At 35.5% G+C, this 26,455-nt stretch overlaps 1 protein-coding gene across 5 annotated transcripts; it reads right to left on the reverse strand.

Moving 5' to 3' along the window:
- Positions 1 to 169: 169 nt before the first annotated feature.
- NADK (NAD kinase) lies at positions 170 to 24,500 on the reverse strand. Of its 5 annotated transcripts, XM_085307135.1 has the most exons (13): positions 24,326 to 24,500; positions 22,105 to 22,218; positions 19,078 to 19,291; positions 14,270 to 14,353; positions 9,424 to 9,553; positions 8,843 to 8,951; positions 8,502 to 8,587; positions 8,128 to 8,230; positions 7,160 to 7,311; positions 6,548 to 6,647; positions 5,746 to 5,903; positions 4,470 to 4,552; positions 170 to 3,356 (listed from the first exon to the last, which is right to left on the reverse strand). In XM_085307135.1, the coding sequence occupies exons 3-13, from the start codon at positions 19,248 to 19,250 to the stop codon at positions 3,209 to 3,211; spliced, it is 1,326 nt and encodes a 441-aa protein (XP_085163261.1). In that variant the 5' UTR covers positions 19,251 to 19,291; positions 22,105 to 22,218; positions 24,326 to 24,500; the 3' UTR covers positions 170 to 3,208. The 5 variants fall into 5 exon arrangements, with proteins under 5 accessions (XP_085163261.1, XP_085163263.1, XP_085163262.1 ...); XM_085307137.1 differs by lacking the exon at positions 22,105 to 22,218; XM_085307136.1 differs by lacking the exon at positions 24,326 to 24,500 and having other exon boundaries at positions 22,137 to 24,173.
- Positions 24,501 to 26,455: the final 1,955 nt, after the last annotated feature.

Consider the following 26,455-nt stretch of genomic DNA (forward strand, 5'->3'; position numbering starts at 1 on the left):
ACCCAGACTGTATATTTGGCTTCCAAGTAACCAATTGTGTATACCTAGTTTTATATTTCCAGAAGTAAAGAAGTAAAAAATCTGCTACTGCATGAATTCAACTTTAAAAAAAGAATTTATTGAAAGAATTGAAAAATATGTTTTCAACAATATTTAAAACAATTTTTCAGAACATTAACAATATTTAATAAGATTTTTCTTTAAAAAAATCAGTACACTCTGCATTATATCATATTGCATCAGTTTTTAATAACTGCTTAAACTCTACTAGAGAGTTACTGTTTTTTTGTTTTTTTTTTTTTTTTTTTTTTTTTTTTTAATAAAATCATTTCCAAACCTCCCTTTTTGGCTCCTGTTGGATTAGAACAAGTTTGTAGAAATGGTATTATGAACAAACCCTTATATTAAAAATACTGCTCAACTGGTCATAACCAGCAAAAAGCTACTTTACTACTTCAGGTTAAAGGAGTTCCTGTAATGGAGTAAGCTACATCAGCAAATAAGCTTTTTGTTGCAAAACATAACCAAATCTGCGTTAGAGCTTTTTTTCCGATTCATCTCTGGTTTGAACGGAAGTTATCCTGCACTCCACCCTCTTACACACACATTTTAAGCAGTTAACTGTGCAAAACCTGAATGCCAATCAAACCTCATATCCTGCTTGTGAACTGCTGGTTTGAAGAGCAAAGGCCTTGAAAAGGGACTTTGGACAGTTAGATAAATTTGTAATGTATTAACACAAATAATTTGGATTGTGTCTTGGTAAAGAGCAGCTAGTAATGTTATGATCCAAGCAGCTTTTCTGAAGTAAATCATATGACTTTTTTTCTCCTGTAGTCAGTCATAGTACCTCTCTACTTGACTGGGGAGTGATCCAAATAAAATTGTTATCAAGTGGGAATAGTAGTACAAGCAAAAACTGTAAAGCCTCAAAGCCCATAATGCAATTGCAATATATGATAAATTTAAAGACAACCCAGTAAATCTAATTTAGAGAAAGTAGTTAAATAAGTTTTGTTTACAGATTTCACGAACTACACACTCTAAAGTGGACAATTTACTCCATTAGATTTACTATTATGAAAAAGTATAAATAAAAAGTGCTGAATATAGTTTTATCTTTAAAAAAATACTAAATAAGGCTCATTAATCATTTCATCTCACCTTCTCAAAGTGATTTCCACCTCCTAATGTGCCTACTATTCTGCTTATTTTTCACTTAATATATTTATACAACCACTGTACCCTGTTCTTTGTCTCAATTATTCCAAGTTTAAATAAGAAAACAAATGGTTTTAAAGCAAAACGTTTGATGCTTCTATAGCTTAAAAAGTCAACAGGTATTTAATAACTGAATATTTCATCTAGAAAACCCGTAAGCRACTTCAGAACAATTTACAGATTACTGCAGATTGAAATGAAAGACAAATCCCAAAAGCTATCTGAAAATTTTCCAAAATACCATAAAATTTGTCTGTTTAGACTAAATTAAAATCAGTATTATATTTTACAAAATTTACAAACTGAGTATTAATTATAGTAACACAATTTCATTGTGATTTGTATCCTTAATTGAGTTTGTTTCTGCTTTATGGAAAAGTGCTCTCATCTTGATTTAATAAAACTAGACAGTCTAGGGCAGCATCCAAAAAGGAGGAGACATTCATTAAACTAGAGGAGAGCAGGTTATGTAGAGTTTAGAAATTAATACATTTCCCTTTACTGTCTTGGACCACACAAACATGAGACAACCACAAAAAGTCCTCTGCAATCCTTTTGCAAAGAAATTCCACCTTAATCAGGAAGAAATTAATTCCTCCACAATATTATGGTGTAGGCCATAAATATAACAGATAATGTCCACTCCTTTAACGGCTGATGCGCAACATTTTGAAAATGCTACAGTTTGGATAGTATCATCATGAAGTCTCACAACAAAGAACATAAATGTAAACAATATTCTTGGGCTTTATATATTTTCAGTCAATATACAGCACAAGCCCTTATCCCAAACTGCTTATTTTCATAAAAGCATGTACAATAAAATATGTACATCAAGAAGTTAGAAACATTTGAAAGCATCTTTAAAAAATGTACATATGAGACTTAGAATACCTTGAGTGTGCTGAAGGCACCGTTGCTACTGTATTGGGAATGTATATTCTCACTGATCAGCCTACCAATGTAGTATCCCTTTCTGTATTACTCAGTACCCAAAGTTGGAAGATGATATCCGTGAATGCTGAAGGCATTCAGGACCTAGTTTAGGATTTTGGTTTTCTTCAAGACAGTGGAACTAGACAACAGAGTAGTAATTCAAGTCCAGACTCTTCTTGAGCACCTGGTGAAATTTTAACTCTGTAGTCTCTAATGCTACCATTCATTCCAGATAATTAAACAAAAATAGTAAGAAATCAAACACATTGATGATTCACCAACAAAAAACGCAGAGCTACAAACTAGCTCAGCTACAAAAATGTAAATCACTGTAATCCTAAGTCAGCCCACACTAACACTTCTCCATGGTACTTGTGGATATTTATAAGGCGATGACTGCTAAAGGTCAAATATCACTCAATCAAATTGAGAGTTTTTCCTTTCTTATTTTTTTAAACTAGTTCAATCTATTCATAGAAAACATTCCTGGGTGTTCCTTCACCRTTTCTCGCATTTGCAACTACAGAGAAAGTACTATAAATGCTGCCTTGATAGGGAGACATTCTGAGCAAGATATACTGAAGCTAACAAAGAGCTTCTTCTAAAAGTAAATTCCTTAAAAGTTTTATATGCAGAAAAAAAATCTTAACAAATGTAATTATAAGTACACCAAATTAAATATTTTAATGTCACTATTCTGTTAGGTATCTACACACAGCCTACCACATTACTGGTAAGTTATTGGTTGCAATCAAATTACAGGCTTGCTTGTCAATATCATCAGAAATAATCCATGTTGAAATTTCACATTTAAAGGAAATTAAATTTGGATTACAACAAATCAGAGCCTAATTTCTWCTATTCCTTTTCCTAGTAGACAGGAAGTAGCAGTAGATTTCAGGCCATCAGCAGATCCAACTGGTATGAGGTACATCACTGTGTATGTTTCTCTGTGTCTCCATATGTATTAGCAAAAAACTTAGAATTCAAAAATTTAACAGAAGAGATACTGCCACTTTCCATTCCCACGAGTCTTTTTAGATGCAGCCGCTTAAAATTCTTCTTCTTCAACAGTAAAGTTATTTTGCTTCTTCCGAACATTCCAGTGCAAACACTCCGCCAAACTTTCAAACCAGTCGCTCACAGGATCTCGGAAACAGATCGAAGGAAGGGGATAGCAAGAGGTAGTGATGCTAATACTGCAACAACATAGGAATACTCCAGGTCAGTCAAGGGCAATGAACGGCAAAACCCCCTTTCAGCAATGACCGTGGATGTCTAAAATTTTCTGTTGTTGTTATTAATCTTCAAGTCACTAGCTAAACTAGTGCTGCCTTCAGCCACTAGGGGAAAATAGTAAATTTCCATAATCAGGCAATAACTAATTATGCAGGCACATCTAAAGAGTGAACACAGGGCTTAAAATTGCTAACAGAAGTGCTGTGGATAACCCTTTTTTCCCACATAGTGAGAATCTTGAACCCACTCTATTAAAGTCCTGCATTCTCTTGCTGGTCTTCACAACCTCATCACTGGCACAAAGGAAAATTTAAGTCATCATCTTGGCTTTTAAATTTCAAGTTTTAACAATGAGTTACGGTACAGTGAAGTCTTGCATTTAATGAAGGACTGAATGCCAAATCTGATACTTGGATCCTTCCTCATCTCCTGATCTATTCCATAGATTTTACAGCATCAGGGGAAATGTAAACAGTTTAAGATGGAATATGACAGTTGCTGCACATTTTCCTTCCTAGTAACTAATATGGAGCAAGAAGGAAAAAAATGGACATCCTAAATGACAAATCTACCAGTCACATACCACACAAAATTACCTTAAACAACTTTCCGTTAGGGTAAGCCACTACATTTTGTACAGAACAACTATGGAACCTTCATATTTTGCATTTTACCCACTTGAGGCAACAGCATTGCAAATGATCATAATGATTCACTAGATTAACATGGCACAACGCCATATGGTCTTATTTGAAGAGTCACCGAGTATATGCAACTTACTGGTTTAATTCTTCTCAGACTCTCAAGATATATCTTTATTTCTAAAGACATGTCCCTTCCTTGCCAAGTGTGCAACGTTCACGTGCTTTTGTCCCGATACTTGACTTGCTTTCACAGTAAGATCCAAAAAGCTAATGTGAGAAGTCAAACATTTTTAGCACAGTTTAAGTGATATTAGGGTTTATAAAAGCTTATTTCTTCATTGCCCTTTTAACAGTCTAAGCAGAATGAGAAAGGTGCATGAATCACTATTTTCTATATTTAAAAAAGATGCTACAACCAAAAAAGACTACCTGTCTCCATGGCATATTTCCTGTCTCTTCCTTCCATCAAATGAAACCCACGCTGTATTCCTGGCATCTGGGGAAAGCATAATCTGAAAAAGAGAAAAGAACAAAATTTCTGCTTCCAAATCTATTTTACTTTCTTTTCCTCAAGAGCGAGTAGAAACAATTTYTCCATCCTCCCTTCGAGTACAGAATTTACTCTTCACATTTTTACAGTTGCACTGAAATTCATCATCTGTCAGTAATAACATTGCAAGAAAATACTGAACAAGTTCCAAACACTCTATGTTTGGTACATATACATATTTTTCTATATGCAATAAACTCCTCTTGATAAACCCAGCAAGGTCATAAAACAGAAAGACCTTCCAGTTACAGCCAGTGCATGCCTTAATCCAGTTCCATGAGTTGGCTTAACATGTCTTTCAAAAAAAAAAAAAAAAATCACAAAATTTATCAAGAACAATAGGTTTTAGCTTTAGATCTAAAACTACTAGATTCAGGAAATCATAAATTAATTGCTCATAACTAACTTAAGTCCTTATGTAAGAGAAAAGGAGAAGTGATTGTCATTGGCCAGTAACACCCTCTGCAACATAAATAACTGGATTGACAGCAGTGCCATGAATAAACAGCCAATTCATGTAGTAAAGCAGGAACAACAACAACAACAACAAAACACAGTACACATCTCAACACCAAGGAGAGCCCTTATAAGGATTTTAACTCTTTTCCAACTCAGACTGGAGGCTTTTAATAGTTAAGAAGTAGAAGGGAGGTTCTTCCTTAAATACATGCATTGACTAAAATTGCACATTAAATCCATTTTATATTCAGGTTTTACATGCCAATATTTTCTGCAAGATTGCATCCGTTGCAACAAAAAAAAAATCAGTGAACTGCAGATACCCCTAATAACACACTTAAAATCTGCAATAGCTTTAGCCATGAAGGGTAGAATTTTTCATTCCTTTGAACTCCACTGAGTTGCAGGCACTTCAGCATAAATGACAAAATTCTATTCATCAGAATACAAATGTATTTACACAGTTTTTGCAGAAGTCTACACAACTACAGTCTGGTAGAAAGCAGTAGAAAGTTTTGTCAGAGCTGGTTATTATTCTACACAAAGATGTATTCTCCAAATAGATTTGATCAAGCCCTCCCACAAACAAAAGAATTGCAGAAAACTTAATACACAGCAATTCCTAACCTCTTCAGTTAGCTCTTTCACATGTTTACAGAAGCTTTCAGTTTGAAAAGAGAAATAACATAAGCTAACCTTGAGCTCCACTCCAGCAGGAACAACAATAGGTCTGAAAGACAACGAGTGAGGGCAGATTGGAGTGATCATTATTGCAGGAACATTTGGATGAATCATAGAAGCTCCTGCTGCAGCTGCATATGCAGTGCTACCAGTTGGTGTGGAGACGATGACTCCTGTGATAGGAGCAAAAGTTTCACTTCCATTAACATTARAATCAACATTGTTCTTTTGGAAGAAGCCTAAGAAATAGTACTGTTATGAAATAAAGTGAAGAATTTATCAACTTCTCTTCACACAAGAGCTGCAAGTCTAATACATAAAAAGCCAGAAATTCTCTTCTAATCTTTGCACAGCATGTTTGTTCTACAGCCTTATGTGAATTGCATAAACTTCTAGATCTCAGGCTACATATCTTTACAACAGYGGCATTCATATGGCTGTAAGGGATAAGAATTACTGGTTAAGAGTTCTAAAGATGAAGTTCTCTAATGAGCTAAGAAATCTTGGCCCTTCAGCAAATTCCAGATAACCAAACAATTTTCTGAGCCGTTTTCTTGCTTTTTGTTCTAACATATTATAGAAGCTGTCACTTACCTTCACAACTCTATATACAATAAAACGTAAAACACTCTTAAGCCATTGATGCTGTTATGACTTGTGTGAGTTACCAATACAAAAACTTATCTGTTCTTTGCAGCTCAGTGTTTTCTGTAATCCATGAAATGAAGCTTGAGATGCTGTTTCCATATGAGAGAAAATATCATCTGGTAAAATGGCAACAGTCTACAAAGGAGTTGATATCAAGAAGCAAACTTACCATCCCCTTGCACTGTGGTTATAAGGTGTCCATCTAGAAAGACATCTACATTGGAAAGGTATGAAGAAGGACCACGATCCACTACAACTTCATTTAGGACCTACAGCGGTATCAAATATCACTACTTYGCTATTGCTGACTTGGTAATGTAACAAATGATAAGCAAAAACATGCTTTTCAGATCTCTGAAAAGTTCATACCAATTTAATATCCATTCAATTGCAATTTTGTCTTATCAAATGCCAGTTGAAGTTTTTATTTTATTTTATTTTTTGATGTTAAGAATTATGAGTTAAAGTCAGTTGCCAATAACATGCAAGACTTTTCACTTTTATACATTTTTGGAATAGCCTGTTTAAAAGTTGCTAATTTCTTTTCAAAAGAAAAGGAAAATGTTAGTAGACAATGGTATAATATTAACAGTTATGACTGCAGGAAGTAATGAGGTACACCACTTCCTCATTATTCAGTGCACATATTGTGAATTAGATCAATATTGATCTGTCACACTCTACTGGATCAAGGCAAGTCAACTAACAAGAAGGGGAAACTAAAAAAAAATTACAAATCATGTATTAGATTTGTTTTTCTTTACTTATTTTGCCTTCTGACCTGATATTGCATAATTTGTTTGCCCACTTCTTTCTCTATATTTGTAGATACTACTCCATTTTCTTCTATACCATTGTGTATTGCCATCTTCTCTCTGTTCTCTTTCACAACTCTCACTTTCAGCCTGCTTCGTAGAACAAGTGCTGCATTGCCTAGAAGTGAAATACAGGAGAAAATGCACAAAAATGATATGCTAATATAGTAAATTAAACTCTGTAATGACTAGCCATCTGAGTAAAATGCCATCTTTCCCCATGCTTTCAACATTTCCAATTTCATTCACAAGAATGAAATTCATGAATTTCATTCATATCCACTTGGTTAAAGTTCAAACTAATTTTTAGTAGTAATGAGTCAAATTTGTACTAGTCTTTCCTCCCTTTCCCTATCATGTAAAAAGAAACCATAAGTTTTATATGAACATAATCAAGATTAGASAAGTACTAGCTTATTAGCTACCTTTCACTGAGACAGAAGCTAAGTTTAAAAAAACTACTGCATTAGAAAAACCTATTAAAAGACAACATTCTAGAAAAATGAAAATTCTACAAGAAAATCTTTATTTTGGGTGTAACCCAAATAACCTCGTATTGAAGGGACAAAATATTTCTCAAGTGTTTCATGAATTATGTTCAAAAGAAAATGACTTATGTGAAATATGAAACATTAATTTCTTTACAATTTATTTAGCAGTTATTTAACACATAAGTTCTGCATTTTCTTTTACTTTTTTATTTCACATAGGATAAAGTTATCTCTTCACCATTTACCTTTACAACACAGTATGAAAAGCAGCACTGAGTTGAACAATACAATGCAATATTTTTATTAGTTTAATATAGGTTTTTCTATAACATTAGGTCACAAAAAAATGTGAGTGAGTCAATTAAAAGGATTAATTAGTCCTGGAAAAATCTGCAAGAAAATATAACAAAAAGAAAACATACACCCTGTCCCCTTAAATTTACCTTCTATAACCTGAGTGACTTGGGACTGAAAATTCTCAAAATTAAATGGAGTAAGAAATCCAAGGGATCCCAGATGAAAAGCCATAACTGGAGGTACACTACCCTATCAATAAAGAAAAGAATTTAAAAGCTACTGAATAAAAGCAGTATTTTGACTATTGATGTAATTTCAACTGTGCACAATAAAAACAGTGATACAGTTTAACAAAGCAGCTCATATGAATTATTTTAACATGGTAGAGAGTAAAAGAGGTTTGATAAAAATGGAATGAACAACAGAGAAAACATACAGTTCTCAATAACAAAAGAAAAAAAAGATAATCTTCAAACACTCAAAAAAAAAGAGTTTAAATCTWTTTACTATGCAGACCAACCTGAAAAAGCGAAGAAGCATAAAGTAAGGTCCCATCTCCTCCCAAACATATGATAAAGTCTATCTGATTGGAGATATCATCATAATCTAAAATACATTGAAATAAAGTTTGGAATAGCACGATTTATCAAAAATCTCAACTTCCTAAAATTCCTAAATTAAGTACAGCATACCAACATTCACTTACTAATATAAAAAAAYTGCAACTAAGACACAGTAACAGTTGTTCACCAAAAAAAAAAAAAAACAACTTGATATTGATAATTGATTCAGTTACTGAAGAAATGCTAAGACAAATAATAGCTGTATCTCACTTTTACTTTCAAGAAATCATTCCCATACCTTCTCTGAAGGTGCAAAATTTCTTCTTCACTGGTCCAAAATTATCGTCATTAGCTATGGCTGGATCTTCCAAAACTTTTTTTTCTACATACACTATCATGTTATTCTCCTTAAAAGAGGCAAGATAAGGTTACTAATAACCTCTTAAAATGATGAAAATATTTTATTATCCCCACAATTACCATTAGTTTAAAACATATGATTAATATTTTACRGAAGCAATTTTCTGCATCTATGGAGGGCTTTGTAAGTCATAGTATGTGGTCTAACTCCTAGTGAGAATTTTGCAGCATGCACAGGCTATGTAATAAATTAAACTAAACTTTAGAATATAAAATTACATGATATAGTAACACTGCTATGTTTATTCAAAGCTAAAAGGATAAAGTATTTTATCCTATGCCTTTAACTTAGAACTGCAAAGAGAACGAAGGAAACAAATTTGCCTTTGCTTTTTGATTGTTTGCACTATACAATTCCACACATTCCACCTGTAGTAGAATYAGTACGACTGAAAAAAGTTCAGATATAAATATTATTTTTTAATTATTGTGGGAAAAAAAAGCATTTCATTTCATTACCTCAGTGAGATACACACAGAGTTCTTTAAAAGGCTGCAGTAGACTAGCATCACGTATCTTTTTAATAACAAGGACGCTCTTGGGAGGTTTGTTCCACGTCAACCGCTGGCTTGCTGGGTCCTGAATGTGCCTGGAGAATAGAACAAAAAAGGCAAGGTAGCATAAGGCTTTAGAATTACTAGATTTAAAATGCCCCTTCATCAGAAACTGTTAATATGAAAAAAGGTAAACAGATGATTAAAAGCACTGAACAGCTGAAAGAAAGGGCAGAGGCATGCTGCAATGTCTCATAGGTTTTCAAAAATTTTACTACATTTTACTTTGACAATACTGTAGTCCAGTAAGAGTATATTCTCAATTATAATCACACACAGTCCTTGAACAATACAAAAAAGGATACAATAGTTTATAATTGTAATGATGCTTTTTCTCCTATGAAGTCAATCAGCAGTTCACCATATCAAGATGTAACACCGCATTGTTACTGCAAGTTGTCCATTTCTGCAACTGCTAATCTGCTAGTAATATTTGCAAATGGGGACTTTAATAGAAGCACTACAAAAGCTACTGGGATCAAGTTCTTCAACTGGTATCTCCCCTAATGCTTCCAGCCATAATGCTTTCCTCTATCTTGTCTTAGTGTTCTCCTCTTCAACTGACTCAAAATGAAGAGAAATAATTAGACAATCAGAAAAATCTGCAGCATAATAAACTTAGGTTTTTTTCTTCCAATACTGTAAATTAAATGTCTAGCTTATGTCAATGTAAACTTAAATAGTACAGTAATTCCACTCCAGCTATTTTTTTCTTTTTAGGAATGTTTCCTACAGCATTTTGACTGTTATCAGATCACAGTCAAAGTTTTCTTGATGTATTTTGAAAGCTGTAGATGCAGTCATAAACTCCACAATTTTTCTACTAATATTAAGAACTCCTTCAAAACTACGCTACTACAACAGAAGGGCAAACGTTTTAATGATTAAGATCTACACAGTGGAGCTGTACTAACTCCTCAAGCCAAGTCTCAAAAATTATGAAAAAATGTTTTAACTCTAAAAAAAAAAATAAACTCTATTCTGAGAAGTCTGCCTTACAACTCTTTTATACTTCTTGTCAGGAAGCTTCAAAATTAAGGACTTAACAAGATTAGACATCTAAAATTTTCTATTTCAGTACAGTATCATGGTAAGCATGACAGATACGTAAGTATATGTGAATTTTGTGCAGTATTTCTTGAAAACACTATTAATTTTCTGTAACTAATGTTAAGCCCAAAACAGATTTATCTGCTTGAAGTAACCCAGATAACTACTGCTTGAAATTAAAAAAGTTGAACTTTAGGAAGTATTTAAAATACTGCTCTATTGTCAGATTGCATTCAAAGACTTCAGAACCTCAAGAACTAGGCTACTTGTGTAAGAATAATTTTGTAGCTTCCTAAGGATAAAAGTGGATTCAGTAACAGAACTTCACATTGCTCCATAATACATTTGGTTGATTTAGGAATATTCAGTTGCATTTTTCTACTTTGCATCCAATTCTGAGCTACATAATTTCACAGATGTATTTCACAGATTATAAGCATCTCATCTTTTCCATATGGTGCACATAATCCACAAAGCAAAGCAGATTAGTATAAATGCTGTACAAGCCAAACTTGCAATATGATTTGGATTTAGCACTCCAAGGGTTAAAAGAAAACACACAATGCTGCTGGAGATTACACATCTTYCTCATTTTATTTTCAAGAAAAAGACTGAATGCCTATACTGTATATATAAATACAGCAGCAATTATAGGCTAATGAAACAGTCTAATACTGAGCACATGTACCAAAATATGAACTACCACAATGTAACACAGAGCAGTATAAACACGCAGTTATTTCTCCACTCAGTATCATGTACAGACTATCAACATCATGTTAACATTATGTTAAATTTCATCTCATTGGATTTTACTATCACCAAATCATAGAATAGTTGATGTTGGAAGGGACCTCTGGAGATCATCTAGTTAGTTCAATCCCCCTGCACAAAGCAGGGGAGGGTTGTTGGTTGTTTGGTGGTTTTGTTTGTTTGTTTGTTTGTTTGTTTTTTGGTAAGTTGGTTTTTAAGATAAAGTATTTAGTCTTAAACATCACCATGGATCTCAGATTACAACACATATGGAAGGTTTCTCCCTGCCTTCACCGGCCTACAGATAAACTGGCAATAAAAAAATACAAAAAGGATTTCCAGTAACATGAGTAGCATTTACATGTTTACTGTTGCCAGTAATTGCAAAGGAACAGAAGCTGAAGTTTTATATGCCTTTTTAAAATATATAAACAGTGACTAAGAATACTGTTTTCTATATTGAAGTTAATTTCATAAAATTAAATTCCTCTGATCTCAATACTGTTAAAAAGGAAAACACACATACAGAAACAGCCCCCTACACCCTCCAACACACAGATTTCACCATAATCAGGCTACTTTGCAAAGCTAGCAAAGAAATAAAGATTGAAGCACTGCTTTTTACTTAAAAATCCAAGAATGAACACCAAATTTATTCAGACTTGTCTATTTCAACTTTACTCACCAACTCCACGTAGTTCTACTGAATGAGAAATTATTCTTAATGTGCTCTAAGATCTTCATGTTTTTTTCCAGAAGTCAGGGAGGCAAATGCAACAAAGCTCCAAAAAGAGCTGAAGCTTACATCACTTCTTACTAAACTGCTATCTCAAAGAAAGTATTTTTCTCTGAAGTTGATTGACAGTTAAGTATTTTGATCAGTCTCAATAATAGGTTGTGAGACTTTACAGAAAAATTCCTAATAAAACAGTATTACACAACTTCAGAGGCAACAGTATTTCATAAGAAAAATCTCATTTCAAGAAAGAGTTTAAACACAGGTAACTGACCACTCCTCTCCCTCCAAAATACAAATACTTAATTCTTTTTTCAGCTGAATAGTCATTCTGTTCTTCTGGTCCTTTTACACAATAGCCTTCAACTAGCAGGTTTTTCAATACGGTCACCACCATTAGCACTCAACAAGACACCAAGACCAGGACTAACTGATGCCCATATACACAAACTAGGATTTTCTGTTAAACTCTCTTCATTAAAGAGAAAGTAACATTATTAGTGACTAACAAGAAAAAAAAAGCAATAGCAAAAAGATTTAACTTGTTTTTTAAAAGCCTCAAGAAATAAGAAGCTAGAAGAAACTCAAACAGTAATTTACAATTTAGTTCTCAAATAGTACTTTCTTTCTACAACCTAAGAATGCCCTATTTCCCCAGCTATTCTGAACACTGCATTAGCTCTCTTTTCCTTGGCAAGTAGCGTGCGCTTAGTATTGCTGCAGCCTCTGTACTGAACTGCTCTTGCCACTGTCATTATATTGTACCAATGCTGGCTCAGCCCATGGGGAGGAGCATATTCACCACAATCAGCTAGGTAAAAGTGTACAACACAAGCTAGATTTTCAGATGAACTTCAGCATACCAAGACACTAACTTAAGAACAAACAGAATGCATGAGGAAGTTAAGAGTTCCTTAACTCTTCAAGACTTTTGCCACACCTCGTGGAAGAAGTTGAAGTAGCACCAACCTGTTTTGAGGAAAACTACTATTATTTAGGTGTAGATCTAGGAAAATAAATATATAATCCAAATACCTTAAATTTATTTAATTGTAACTGAAAATCAGAGCAGTAAGAGCTTTTCAAAAGAACATTTACCGACTTAGTAGTCCCTACAGAACCCTATCAATTCCTTGTTTGACCAAGTCAAGACATCGATTACTAAGCATATGGTGATAAACATATGGTGATAAAAGGCAACACTTTTATGTTGCCCAACCTACAAAATTAAAATGTGTATATAGCTGCTGAATAGAAACCACTCCTTAATTTCACAGAAAATTTACCAGCAACATAGACTATTTCAAGCTACAAATTTAAATCACATTATACCAAGAAAGGGAAAGACCTCAGACTTCCCTGTACATACAGCAATTTCTCTTCATGTTCATAAAAACTCTTTTTCTTCAGTGGCACTTTCCTCTGTCACTGAAAACAACCTCATTTATATATATATGTGTGTGTGTGTATGTGTGTGTGTATGTATATGTGTATATGTGTGTGTGTATGTATATATAAACACACACATACACACATATCTAGCTATATATCTTTCTATGTATCTATGTGTATATACACACACACACTATATATATATATATATATATATATATAAAAAAAATCTCTATCTCAAGTCAATAAAATAAAGAAAATGCTACCAATACCTTCTCTGCATCAGTATCAGATTATTATAAGGGTGTTTTTTTAATACGCATGCTGAGTTTACTGTCAATTCTGTTGAAAGGGGTTTACTAAACTAAGAACCGCAGATTAACACAGGACATACCTAAGCAAAACTTAAGTACTTAATACTATTTGAATGCCCGCTCTATTTTTAAGAGAAATCGTTCACTTTCTTTTCAAAATATATATATTTACACCAAACTGAGAATACTTCATTAGTTTAGGTAGTAGAGTGCGGGCCGAAGAACACCCAATGAATTAGTAAAGGAAGAATTACTTGAGAATCTGCTTGCAATGCTATCATTCATTCTCCTCCCAGACTGACCTTTCCAGGGCTCTGTACGATACAAATGGCAGGCCATTTTCTGCAATACAGACCCCACACTGGCAATCAAGTAACACAAAAACCTCTGAGTATCAGGCAAAATACAAACAGTGCTGATTAGGGGAGTTAGTGGTGGAAAAGCAAACTGTTACTTTCTTTCACATAAAATAATCATAATACTGTTAATTTGACAYGGCTACTTACATGATCGTTTTAGGATTTTGCAGCATACAGGCTTTTGGTCCAAAGGTGGTCACTGGGCATGGTCCATGCAAGGAGCGTGTCCTCCTGGGGGAAAAAAATTAAAAAGGTAAAAGAATGTGAGGGCAAACTAGATACAATTAGCTTCCCAACCACCCAAGCCACTTTGAAAAGCCACATCAGGCAATGTGGGGCAAAGTACATTTCTTAAACCTGCATTTGCTATTGATCAGCCTAGATAATTTTATGCATTCATACATTAAAAAGCTAAAACGTAACTCCTCTACCTAGTCCTAATGATTTTAATCCAAGTCTCATTCCCCAGTTTATCCACTCCACATACTTAGTATTTACTTCCTAAACACTAATACTAAAAGCACCTACTCTTCTTACTCATTTAATCTGCACTTTGCACAATGGAAGCATCACAGCCTCAAACAAGGTATGGTCAAGTTTCCTCAAAGTTCATTCTGTGAAGGCATGTCTAGCCTGCTAAGTTTCTTTTTTGTATTAAGTCTCTTCTGACATTACAATACAGAACAGTATGTGTGTGTTTGAGCCAAGACAGAGCTACACAGTAGTAAAAAAAGGTTTCACAGATTAAATATTAGACCACAGGACTATAAAATATATATGTGTAATATGTATATAAATATATTTTTCTATAAAATATATAAATGTATTCTAGCTTTTTTCTAAGCTAGAATAATAAAGAATTAAAATAACTGAAGGATATATTTTTCAACTCCACAATTATGTTGGCTATTTTTAGAATTACAACAGAAAGCATAAACAAGTACTTAACACTTCAAGTCCTAATTAGGTAAGCAACTGAACACTGGATTTTGTAGGTAGCTATAAAACAACACTGAGAAGTTATCAAAYGAGACACTTGTGGCAACACTCAAAAGGAGATCAAACTATCTCTGTAATAACACAGCTGAATAAAAGAACAGCAGCATTCAGCTTTTGTTACACAGTTCAGCAGTTTCATGACCTTCACTGAACAAGTGTGCCCAGTCAATTATTTGAAATACAAAAGTCTGCTTTTTTTGTTTGTTTACAGTATATGCACTTCATCTTCCTTAATATTTCGGCATTTGGCATTAATTCTTGTTGACAATGAGTCAACCAAACACCTAACTATACAAAAAAAAAAAAAAAAAAATAAAATAAAAAAAAAAAAAAAAAAAAAAAAAAAAAAAAAAAAAAAAAAAAAAAAAAAAAAAAAAAAAAGCAGTTGCTGCTAGCTGTGTGTAATTAGACCATAATAAAGAATTAGTCTTGATCAGTTTCTGGGTGACTTCAGCTTCACTGCTGCAGACACATTAACCACTTCCTTTTCTGTATTTCTTGAAAGGCTATCTTAACTAAGAGAACACAATTTTATAACAGGACAGGCAGACTGATTAAATCCAGTATAAATATAAGTAAAATTATTTAGGCCATACTCTTAATCTCAGTAAGGCACAGTAACATGTAAAAATTAGGTTTTCTAGTGCAAGTCTTGATAAGCATTTACAAAGAAACCTCCTACCCTCCTCAGCAAATCTGTAACACAAGAGTGAAACTTACCTAACTCATTAACTACTGTTTTAATTCTTCTAATAGTATTTACCTAATGTTTCAATAAAAACTACTGGAGAATATGCTTTTCTTGTGCTTAATTCAATTAACATAGGAAGTGTTAATTAACCTATTGCTTGGCAGTAGCAAATAATTATTCTATTGCCTGTATTTGTGTGTACCCTAAAGTAACTCAGACTAGCCTGGTAACCTTAAGCGTGAACCATGTTATATTAACTGGTAAGTCTTGAAAACCAAACTCCAAAATCTACTAAAATCAGAAGTCAGGTGAATAAGATATCTAATCAAGGAATAACAGTAACATTCTATTTGTTCCACGTATAAGAAAAYATGCTTGTGTAAGACTGTATTCCAATAATGAAAACAGGTATTTAATTTCACGCAGAAGTGATATTTGTTTTTCCAAAAAAAAAAAAAAACCAAAACTTTTTCTTCATTTAAAAATCCAAGTATGACTCATTCAATCAGATAAGATTATTAGGAAATGTTTAATAGAATTGTCCTCACTTATATTAAGACAGAAAAACAAGCAAAGACTTGCATTATTACAGATTAATGTATACACCAGTACACGTAAAGGAACAGTTAGTCTCTGTCTACTTCAAAACAAGAAAGTATCCTACTATCCTAATTTAATATCCTACCGCAGAAAGCAGGATATTAAAATAATACTCTGGCAACATCACTTCCCACTTGCTCTACCTAAGCCTCACTCAGTAACTGTCTTTCTGTCTTTTAACAAAGTCCTTATTCTTTGACACTCCCTGTAATCAGCTAATCTCTCCTCCTACAAGGAGCAAAGATACACATCTGATCTATGCAACACTCAAACATAAATTTTCCCTGCAGGCTCTACTTAATATTTGGTATAGATTTTAATTACAGCTTTGCTTATTTTTTATGAGAAATCAATCTCTGCACTATTCAACCAATCAAAGGTAATACGTTTGAGTGACAACAAGAATTTAAAGCAGTTTGTAATAAGACTGTCTTTGCTAAGAATGAAGAGTAATGCTCTGGAAATTTTACATCTCTTAGAAACATATACTTGCCAACTCAAAGCAGATAGGCAACTACTTCAATTTCAGTACTATACAGCAAGCTAAGAACACTTTTAGTCTGAAATTCTGCACAATGCCTTTGGATAGTTTGGTGCTTATTGAAAGAAAGCCACAAAGGATTTTACACAGTATTTTAATGAAAAAAACAACTTGTAAACAGCAGATCTAGTTAAAAAACACATTGTGTAAGGTCTACAAAGATCACTTCCAGTTTCAAAAAGTAGTATCTTGGCAGAAGATAAACAGAAATTTAGACCACTTGGTCTTTTTACACAGGTTAACTAGTATATAGTCCTAAAGATTCAAGTGGAGGGGGAAAGACAGACCAGTTTTACAGCATCCTTTTAATGGAAAAACTTACCTATTAATTCTGATGCACAGCCTAGCAGCTAAAATAGAAAAGTCAGTGTAGTAGTTCTTTGTGAACATTTCCCAAAGGCATTAAAGTACACTGAGTTTCTAAACTACCTATGCAAAGTAATATACAAATTAAAAACATGCCAAGCTTTCAGTCTTTTTAGATACAGACTTTTGCCACACCTCCCTTTGCTATAGAGCTTCCTCTGCTATCTTGATTCTCACCAACGTTTGCGCTGCATTGCAGCTGCAATCCTACCTACCAAGCAGTAGGAGCGGAAGAGAATTTCATCTGTTAAGCAATTCCTCCGTGACTCTGTCTGTGCTTCAAGCATGGGGACTGTCACAATACAATAGTGTTAAGTGCTGATAAACTTCCCACAAGAACAAGATACACTGCTACCAAAGCATGCTATTTAATAGCTACAACAGGTCCAAAGATCACAACATCAAAAGTTGAATCCAAGTTGTCCACATGACAAAGCACTGCAAGCAGATTAGCAAACTGGCTTGAAAAAAAAAATGGGCGTTTCTAACTGCTGCAATATGACCTGCAAGCATGAACTTACTTTGTCCTACCTCATGTTACCACGTAGTTTAAATTCCCATACAGGTTTTTCACATACAGCACTAGAGCTCTAGCTAAAGCATTTTTAAAATTTGCAAAAGTGACTTTGATGTTCATAGATTCCTCTCTGATACCATAAACTCTGCAGATATCTGTTTTGACAATCATGTAATTTTGATTACAGGTATGGTACTAGTATCTTCCCTCTTTCATTTTGGACTAAGGACCATCTAAAGTGCATTTTAAGGACTCCTCAAAAACAACCTGTTGAGCAACAGGTAAAGTTCTGCCAACTTGGCAGGAAGCTGGAACACCAAGCACAAATCCGTTTTCTCCTGTGACTTGAGTTACTATCAAGCTTTGAATTGACATCCTCAGTACAGAAGATTTGTGTTTTATTTCTGTACTTAGAATTTCTGAAGCTTTGCTGAAATATGACAAATACCTTTTAGCATTCGAAGTTGAAATCTATCCTGAGACCCTGGAAGTTGAACACTTAGGCACAATGGATTTCTCAAATCTGAAAATTATTTTGCATTTATCTATTTACAGGCAATAACATTATAAAATTTTGTATTCCATGAGCTTCCTTCAGCTAGAAACATACTCAGACTTTCTTATCAATCTTTCTTAGAAATAGCTGATTTCAACATGACTCTCCAGAGAAAAGTTTTATGTACCGTTTCTCTTTCTCTACCACTCTTCCTGCCCCCTTCCCAAAAAAAAGAGGGGTAGGTGTCTCTTATGTTTTACACAGCCCTTTCTAAACGTAAATACTTCTTGAAGACAAGCTCTGACATATTCAGCTCAGAAAGCATTTAAATGTCATGCAAAAATTGAACGAGCAAGGCATTGTATTGCTGAAGCTGTATGTGCATGTGTAGATTATTGCCAAAGTATCTATTAAAAAAAAAAAGTTTAAGACTTACTGAGAAACACTAAAATAGAAGCAAGGCCTCACTACCAACTAGAAGCTATTTACATTAAGGTGGATTTAGCGAGGACTACCTAATAGGCTTGTTCAGAAATTCAAGTTCTTTTCACAGCACGGACCACAATAGGACGGTGGCTCACTGATTCTCTCTCTCCCTATTCATTACAACAAAATCTTTTTTTTTTTTTTTCTGGTCATTATCACTTGACGTAGTTGTAGGACTACAGTTATACAAAAAGAGTAATGATAACTACAATATACTTTTTCCTTAAAGGTAGCATAGCAAGAAGAAACAAAGCTGTACCGGAATTCTTTGGTGCTTCCTAGGGCTGGTGAAGCAGACAGGCTTCGTGACTTAGCTCGACCTCGGCTAGTACTGCTCCACTCCTCATCATCATGACATGCTGAGCAATGATAAGTAGATTCTGAGCTCGTATCAGCTTTATTGGTACACAATTTTTCTYGATTCATCTCCATATTGGAAGTGAAGAAGCTTCAGTTAGGGAAAAACTCAATTCCTAGGGAAAAAATGTCAGGGAACAAAAGGTAGGGAGGAAAGAAGAAAACTTTCAGTATTACTAAAGCTAATAAAGCAAATATTAGACACTGAGATGACATACTGAGAATTTTGAAAAACACTTCTCAAAGAGACCTGGGCAATAGAGAAGTTCTTCAAAATAATCAGAAGACACCAGAAGGAAGAAAGACCAGAGTTAAAACACAGAAGTTCCCAAACCTAAAAGTACAATGTGCAGTCTTGTGAAATGGTGGGGGAGAGATGAGTGAGAAGACAAAAAGGAGCTCCAGGAGCTAAGCTCAACGCAGATATGTTAAACACTAGTAGTTCAATACCAGTACAGATTCATATCTCCAGCTGCATACAGGAAAAATAAATTCATTTTTCAGACTGTAGAGGAAAAAAAGCTTTAGATATTTACCAAGAATCAAGACCCAGGAAAATTTATTCAGCCTCCTCATAAGTGATACATATAATGAATAAATAAGACCAGAATACTCCAGGCTACAATATTGAAACATCTGTCAACAGATGCAAAAAAGAATAATGGAATAGAGAAGATTAATAAGCTTCAGTTCTTCAAAAAACTGACTTTAAGACCAAACTGAAAAGAGTTCTTAAATTATTCATGACAAAYTGGGGAAATGGTCCAAAATAAACAAAGTAAGTACAAATGTGAAGTATTTCACTTTCACAAATAATCAGCACAAATAAGATGAGGAACAGCTGGCTAGCCATAAATTTCACAAAAGTATTTAAAAAAAATAAAAATCACAGACCAAGTTTGAGTTTGTATATTCTTATATGCTTACTTTCATGATACAAACAATAGCATGGGTAAGAAGTCATCTTTTCTTTATGCTTTGTACTTGTACTCTCATTTGCACAAGATAATATCCTGTACAAAAAYGTGTCATAACATTATTGTACAGTTAAAAAGGACTATGACTCTGGAAAAAAAAATAAGAGTAAAAAAAGGTATTTGGTTGTAAAGCTATGAGAAGATAACAATCCCCAAAATTTCACAAATAAGCTTCACAACATCCCAGTTTTTAGATAACAAAAACGTCAGGAAAATAGTGATTCAGAACAAGCACTAGTTTATTACCTATTTGGATGTAACTACCACCCACCTAAATTATTAAATGGTTTTGCTCCTGCTGTRGATTGTGCTTACCTTAACAGGACACCACTAAGAGCTACAGTTACTGTCATCCATTAATAATTTATAACATCCTGCACTCAAARTTATCGATGTTTAGTTGTTGGTTACTCATTGCTTAGTATCACCTATGACCAAGAATTGAGAAATGCTCATTTCAACACACTGACTATTCTGACATCTGTAATTACGAAAAAATGTAGCTCAATTTTCAATCAGCACCAAGTTCAACATAATTTTTGTGCCAGTTACTCGATTTGTGCACATAATTATTGGGATTGTACAAGCACACAGTCAAACAGACTGAAATCTGCCACAGTATAATTTTTAATAGGTTCTCATTTGCATTGCTTTTTAGTCACAGCCTCATCAAGTTTCAAGAATACATCACTGGCTGGTTCTTCCTGAACGAGGTACAAAAATCAAGTCACTTAAATGCCTACATTTCAGAAAATAAGTGACTTTACACATAAGATATTCAATATCTCTGACAAGAAAGGTCCATTCAGTATCTGTGTGTAACTGTGGAAGATCTTATATTGTTTGTTTGTTAATTCATCTTCTAAACTAAGCCACTGTTTTTATTTTAGAGATTCTAGACCCAAACAAACATTTAACTTCCACCCCTCCCCCCCATGCAAACTTGTTTCTGACTTAAAGAGTTTTCCTGGTCAAATACAAAAAGAATCAAAATTTTAAGCTTTGAAAATTAAGAGGATTTTATTCCATAAATTTTAAAACAAAGCCATAAATGAAGTTAGAAAATTAGATATTCATTCATCTTCCATTTGTACCTACAGAGAACTGAACTGCATGTACCATCAAAATGCACAGGCCTATCAATATATCTAAAAATTTGAATACCTTAATTTATACATTTATATCTAAGGATTATTCTTTGTAAGCTGAAATCATTAATATAAATAGAACACTGTTTGCTGTGTCTGTTTTACAGGACCACATAAGTCTTTCCAGCATCTTAATGCAGTTAAGACTTCTATGTTCTTCACTACTAATCTTTCTGATTTCTAAGGAATTACAGACCTGTCTGTAAGTCTTTACTGGACTACTACGGTCTTAACTAATACTAGCCAAAACTAGTACACTTACTGTAAGTCAAAGTTAAYGAGTCAATATATTCCATTTTGTAAAATTACCCAAAAAATGCTGGAGATAATTTTCACCAGCTGAAGAGGCCATCTCCTCATGCACAGTCAAGATGAGGAGAAAAAAAAATATATATATATATATACACGTATACATATATATACATATATATGAAAAGGTAGGGGAAGGAGATAAAGAGAACCACTACAACTTATTGTGTTTTATTATCCAATTTAGAAACCAGGTATTTAAAAAAGAAAGTTTATCATCACAGAATACCCTAAAGAACTATGCAGAACACTTTTTGTGTGTCATTAGTTAGCTCTCAATACAAATTGCTGCTAAACTATTTACAAGTATTGAAACTGAAAACTAGGAGTGACAATTACACATCTCCTCTTATCCATCCACAGCAGCATATTTCTCAAAGATATTCTTATTTTCCCACACATATATCCCTTAAATATCCACACTATGCATCCACTCTCACAAGTCAGAATTTTATGCAAAATATTTTTTAAAAATAGTGTAAAAAGAGCACACACAAAAATAATACAGCCCAGGTARTTAACAGTACATTATTCTCCTTTGCCTTCCCATCACATAGGTTATCCACTCTGCATTCCTTTTTATTCAGACACTGAATGCTGGATCTGGACCTATGGAAATAAAAATGAGAACAACAGGCTGGTTAACAAAGTGTGTGCATAGAAATGCAACATCTGTGAAAGGTGTTCAAGGAGAATTAGTCTTCTCAGTAACTTCACAGCTGGTATGTTCCCATCCTGTACTACCTTCTCAGCCTTAACTAAGAGATACAGAGAACAACCAGGTGCATTTCCAAGAGACTTTGCTGGAAATACGTACTATCTGACAGATGCTGCTGGTGGGGAAAACATGATCAACACAAAACTGGAAATAAGAAACTGCAAAGACCTAGCAGTACCTACAGCCTAAAACCTTGATATTCCTCCTGTGCAATACTTCCTAATTAAGACTGTTTTAACTACAGCTTACACCATACACTGTTTAATTAATGCTCCCTCATAAGACCCTTATTTAATAAGCAGATCTGACATAAGGACAAAGCTATCACTGAACAGCAACCAGGACTGTATCCAAAACTTTCAGGTACATGTAAACAAACATGTCAATAGGCTGCTTTTGTCTAGGTCACGACCAAAAGTTAAAAAAAAAAGGGAGTCAGAAGTTCAGTATTACAGAATGAAGGAGAGTTGAAAAAAGACTAACGCTTTCATATTAAATTTCCATGACAGTGTCCCAAGTGGTACAAGCTCAGTCCTCTCTCTCATATCCATCCACCTTTTCATTGTAGTATCACATCTTCTGCTCCTTAGTCATTATAAACAAGCATTCCCATGAACAAAAATTTCACATCAAACCAACCATCATACAGAAGGAAACAACATAACATCCCAAAAGTTTTACTATCCTGTTTAGAACACGATTATGGATTTATATCTGCCTTAAAAATCTTTTTCTCCACTGTTTGATCACACTGAATGACATGCATACTTTTAAATAGTTATTGTGTAACAAAGTTTTCCCCTCTGCTAAATGCATGCTCCCAATTCACTGTAATTTTGCAATTACTGCAGGGTCCATTCTGACCAAATACACACACGGCATTTAATGTGTCTTTAAGATTACACTTATTCTACTAATTTCTTAAAAATTGCATCAGCCATTCAAAACTCTCCATTTTGCAACTTACCAGTCATGTATTAGAGCAAAAGAGGACAAGGTTATATCCAGAAACTGGATATAAGGTTATATCAGTTGCTGTACTGCCAYAGCCTCTTGTTCATTTGTTTCATAAGGTGTTCACTTTGTTCTGTCGGTAAACTGTTTTTTTTTTTAACTCAAGTAAGCACTCTACTAGAGCATACATTCACAAGGCCATAAAAGCTCCTCTCACCCCCAAAAGAAGCAATAACTGTATCAAGCAGACAAGACTTTGCTTTAGTTTAGAACTTTGCGTTCTAGTGTGTCTGAAGCAAAAACAACAAACAAACAAACAAAATCAAAAAATCCCGCCATAGTGAAGTCTAGCTGTCTTGACACTAGCTGAAACTCCATTGCATCTTTTTTGATAACATACTTATTACATACTTAYAAAATACTTAAGTGTTTTACAAAACTCTCTTAACTCTTCCACTGCAGAAATACACAACAGSCACCTTTGTTTAACATACTATAACACCAAGGAACAGATACTAATAACCCAAAACTCGGTCTTACTTACATCCCTATCCAYGTCAGCCTGGTCATACATTTGACGCATAACCAGCAAATCGCGGACCAAATTAAGTTGTCCTGCTCGTTATCCTTTCGAGAAACTATGCTCCTGCCTCACAGCCCTTATCGCTCACTTACCAGAGTGTATTTACTCCGGTTGAACAGTTCTCCTGAGCTTGCAGAAGTTACCGTTTGTCCCAAAGGAAGGGAGCTTACAGGGCGGCTAACAGCTCGCTCGGTTTCCAGCTCCATACGCTCTCACCTCGGCGCGGCAAAGCAGCCCCTCCAGCGGGAGAAAGGCGCCGCAGCTCCCTCTCGCTTCCCTCCGGCCACAGGCACCGCACTCGCCCCAGCACGACCCGGCCCGGCCGCTCCGCAGCCGGCCGCRGCGCCGCGGCGCGCCGGGGGATGCTGCACAGCCCCCGGAGAAGGACACGCACCAGCCGCGCAGGAGGCCGCCCGGGGCTCCCCTCACGGCGGCCTCCTCCCACCCCTGGCCCGACTCACCGCGCCACGGGCTGCTCCACGACCGGGAGACGCCCCCCGCCCCAGCGCCTTCAGAGGCCGGCACGCCGGCCCCGACGGTGGTGGCGGCGACAGCGTCTGCTCCCGTGCAGCGAGCGGAGCCGRCGGACCCTGCGCGCCTCCATCCTCCTCTCCCCGCCTCCTCTCGAGAGACGGCCCCGGGGGCGGGGCAGTGCGCATGCGCGACGCGACGGCCCTCCAGGGCCTGGGCCGCGCTACGTCTGAACGTCTGCGCCGTGCGGAGCCCCGCCGCGAGCCGCTGTGCGCCTGCGCCGGCCGCCCCGTGGCGGGGGTAGGCGGACGCACCAGTGCACATGCGCGCGCCGTGCCTCAGGGAGCGGGAGGCTGTGAGGGGTGGTSTGGGGGTGCGTAGGCTGCTGCGTGGAGGGCTCGGAAAAGCCTTTCTGCCCTACAAGACTGTCACTGCACATTTGAGACAGCGTCTGCTGAACAGGGCAGGATTCAAACCTGCCTCAGACATCTCGGTTTGCAGCTCTCCAAACCAGTAGATCCTGCTGTGGGCAGACAGATGCATGTGGCAATGGACCCATGCAGAGGGGTCAGCCAAACCATTTCTTTCATTTTCACTACCCTATAAATGACTACCGTGTTAGTTTGAATTGAAATTGTCTGCAACTAGAATTAGGTTGCAAAAAGCGGTATGGGCCAAATGTTGAGAAATAAGCATGACACTTGAATGTGGGCTGCAAAATCCATCATAGCATCATTGAGCAAGTGATGGTTCTATTAAGGATAATTAATTGTATCCTCAAATTAAACTGTCAACCTGGTTTTACACGTAACAGAACTATCACTTACGCAGTCATTTCTGAGCCAACCAGTCACAAGTACAGGATGGGGCACTTCAGTTACACAACTGGGACAGATCTAAAATGTGTTAACATGCATAACCTCATGCATACAAAGCTAAGAACAGGCACAGAATATTAAAATTGACTCTGTCCGCTTTCAGCCCTTCGCTTCGTGCCACAACTGTTATGCCCATTACTAGTGCAGTAGTTGTGCACATATCACTCACAGCCATCTAATGCACAGTAACTGTCATGAACTTTTCTCAACTTAAATTTTCCTTAGAACATAATTTAAATATTTTCTGCTATAAAATTCCTGTTTGGGAATGCATATCACCTTACTGTGTTTGAGTCCTTCTCATTGCAACTACAAGTGGAAGCTTCTGATATGCAAGCAGCAGCTCTCTAGTCTGTCTGTCCTTGATCTGAACCTGAATTTTGAGCAAGAGTAAAAACAGAATAGAAAAGCATTTGATATTAATARTTGCTTGGGCCTGCTTCCATCTGTTCATTATGAATCTAGTATCTCGAAATGATCAGGAATTTTGTCACAAAYTTCAAAAGAGGTAGGATTAGGCCCCTATATAGATGATAACATGAAAACAATCCTTCACAGTTGTCAAAGACAACATAGGTTTCTAATTTCTAGTCTGTATTTTCCACCAATACTGCTCTATTTCAAAAAGGTCATATTTTAAACCCAGACCGATACATGTGACTCACTGGAAAGTATTTCAGGGCAAATCCAGAAAGAGAGAACCATTTACACCATTTGAGAATTTGGTAATTTGGGATTTTTCTCCCTTAATGCAGAACTACATGTTTTCAGAAAACTAGGGAGCTGCAAAACAGAATTCATAGTCAGTAAACAAAGRGACAGACTTAAAAAAGAGGAAGCAGTTGCTATTTATGGGGAAATACCACAGCCGACRTTGCACCACTTTCTAAAGAGAGCAATATTTTGAATTTGAGCCACAATTTCTTCTTGATCTTCCTTTCAGACAATGTTAGAGTCCAGACTGYGAGGAATTAAGAAAACAGCATACAGTTCCATGAAGACAGTGATAGCTTAGAGACTCAAATGTTTAGAAGGTGTTTAAAGGGATATTCAAACTGTAAAGCAACAATACAGAATGATATTAGGAAGTAACACGGAACTGTGTCTCACAGAGTCAAGCCTTTCATCTCCAAAGCTGCAGTGAAACAAGCTCAGACTTGGTGGCTATGTTAAGCATACTCATCCATACCCWTAAACATTTCAAAGAGGTGGACTTTTTTCCCTAAGTACAGTGACTTCATG

Source organism: Rhea americana, unplaced genomic scaffold (assembly GCF_003343005.1).
Source record: "Rhea americana isolate MKP2758 unplaced genomic scaffold, rheAme1 scaffold_254, whole genome shotgun sequence".
Taxonomy (NCBI): Eukaryota; Metazoa; Chordata; class Aves; order Rheiformes; family Rheidae; genus Rhea; species Rhea americana.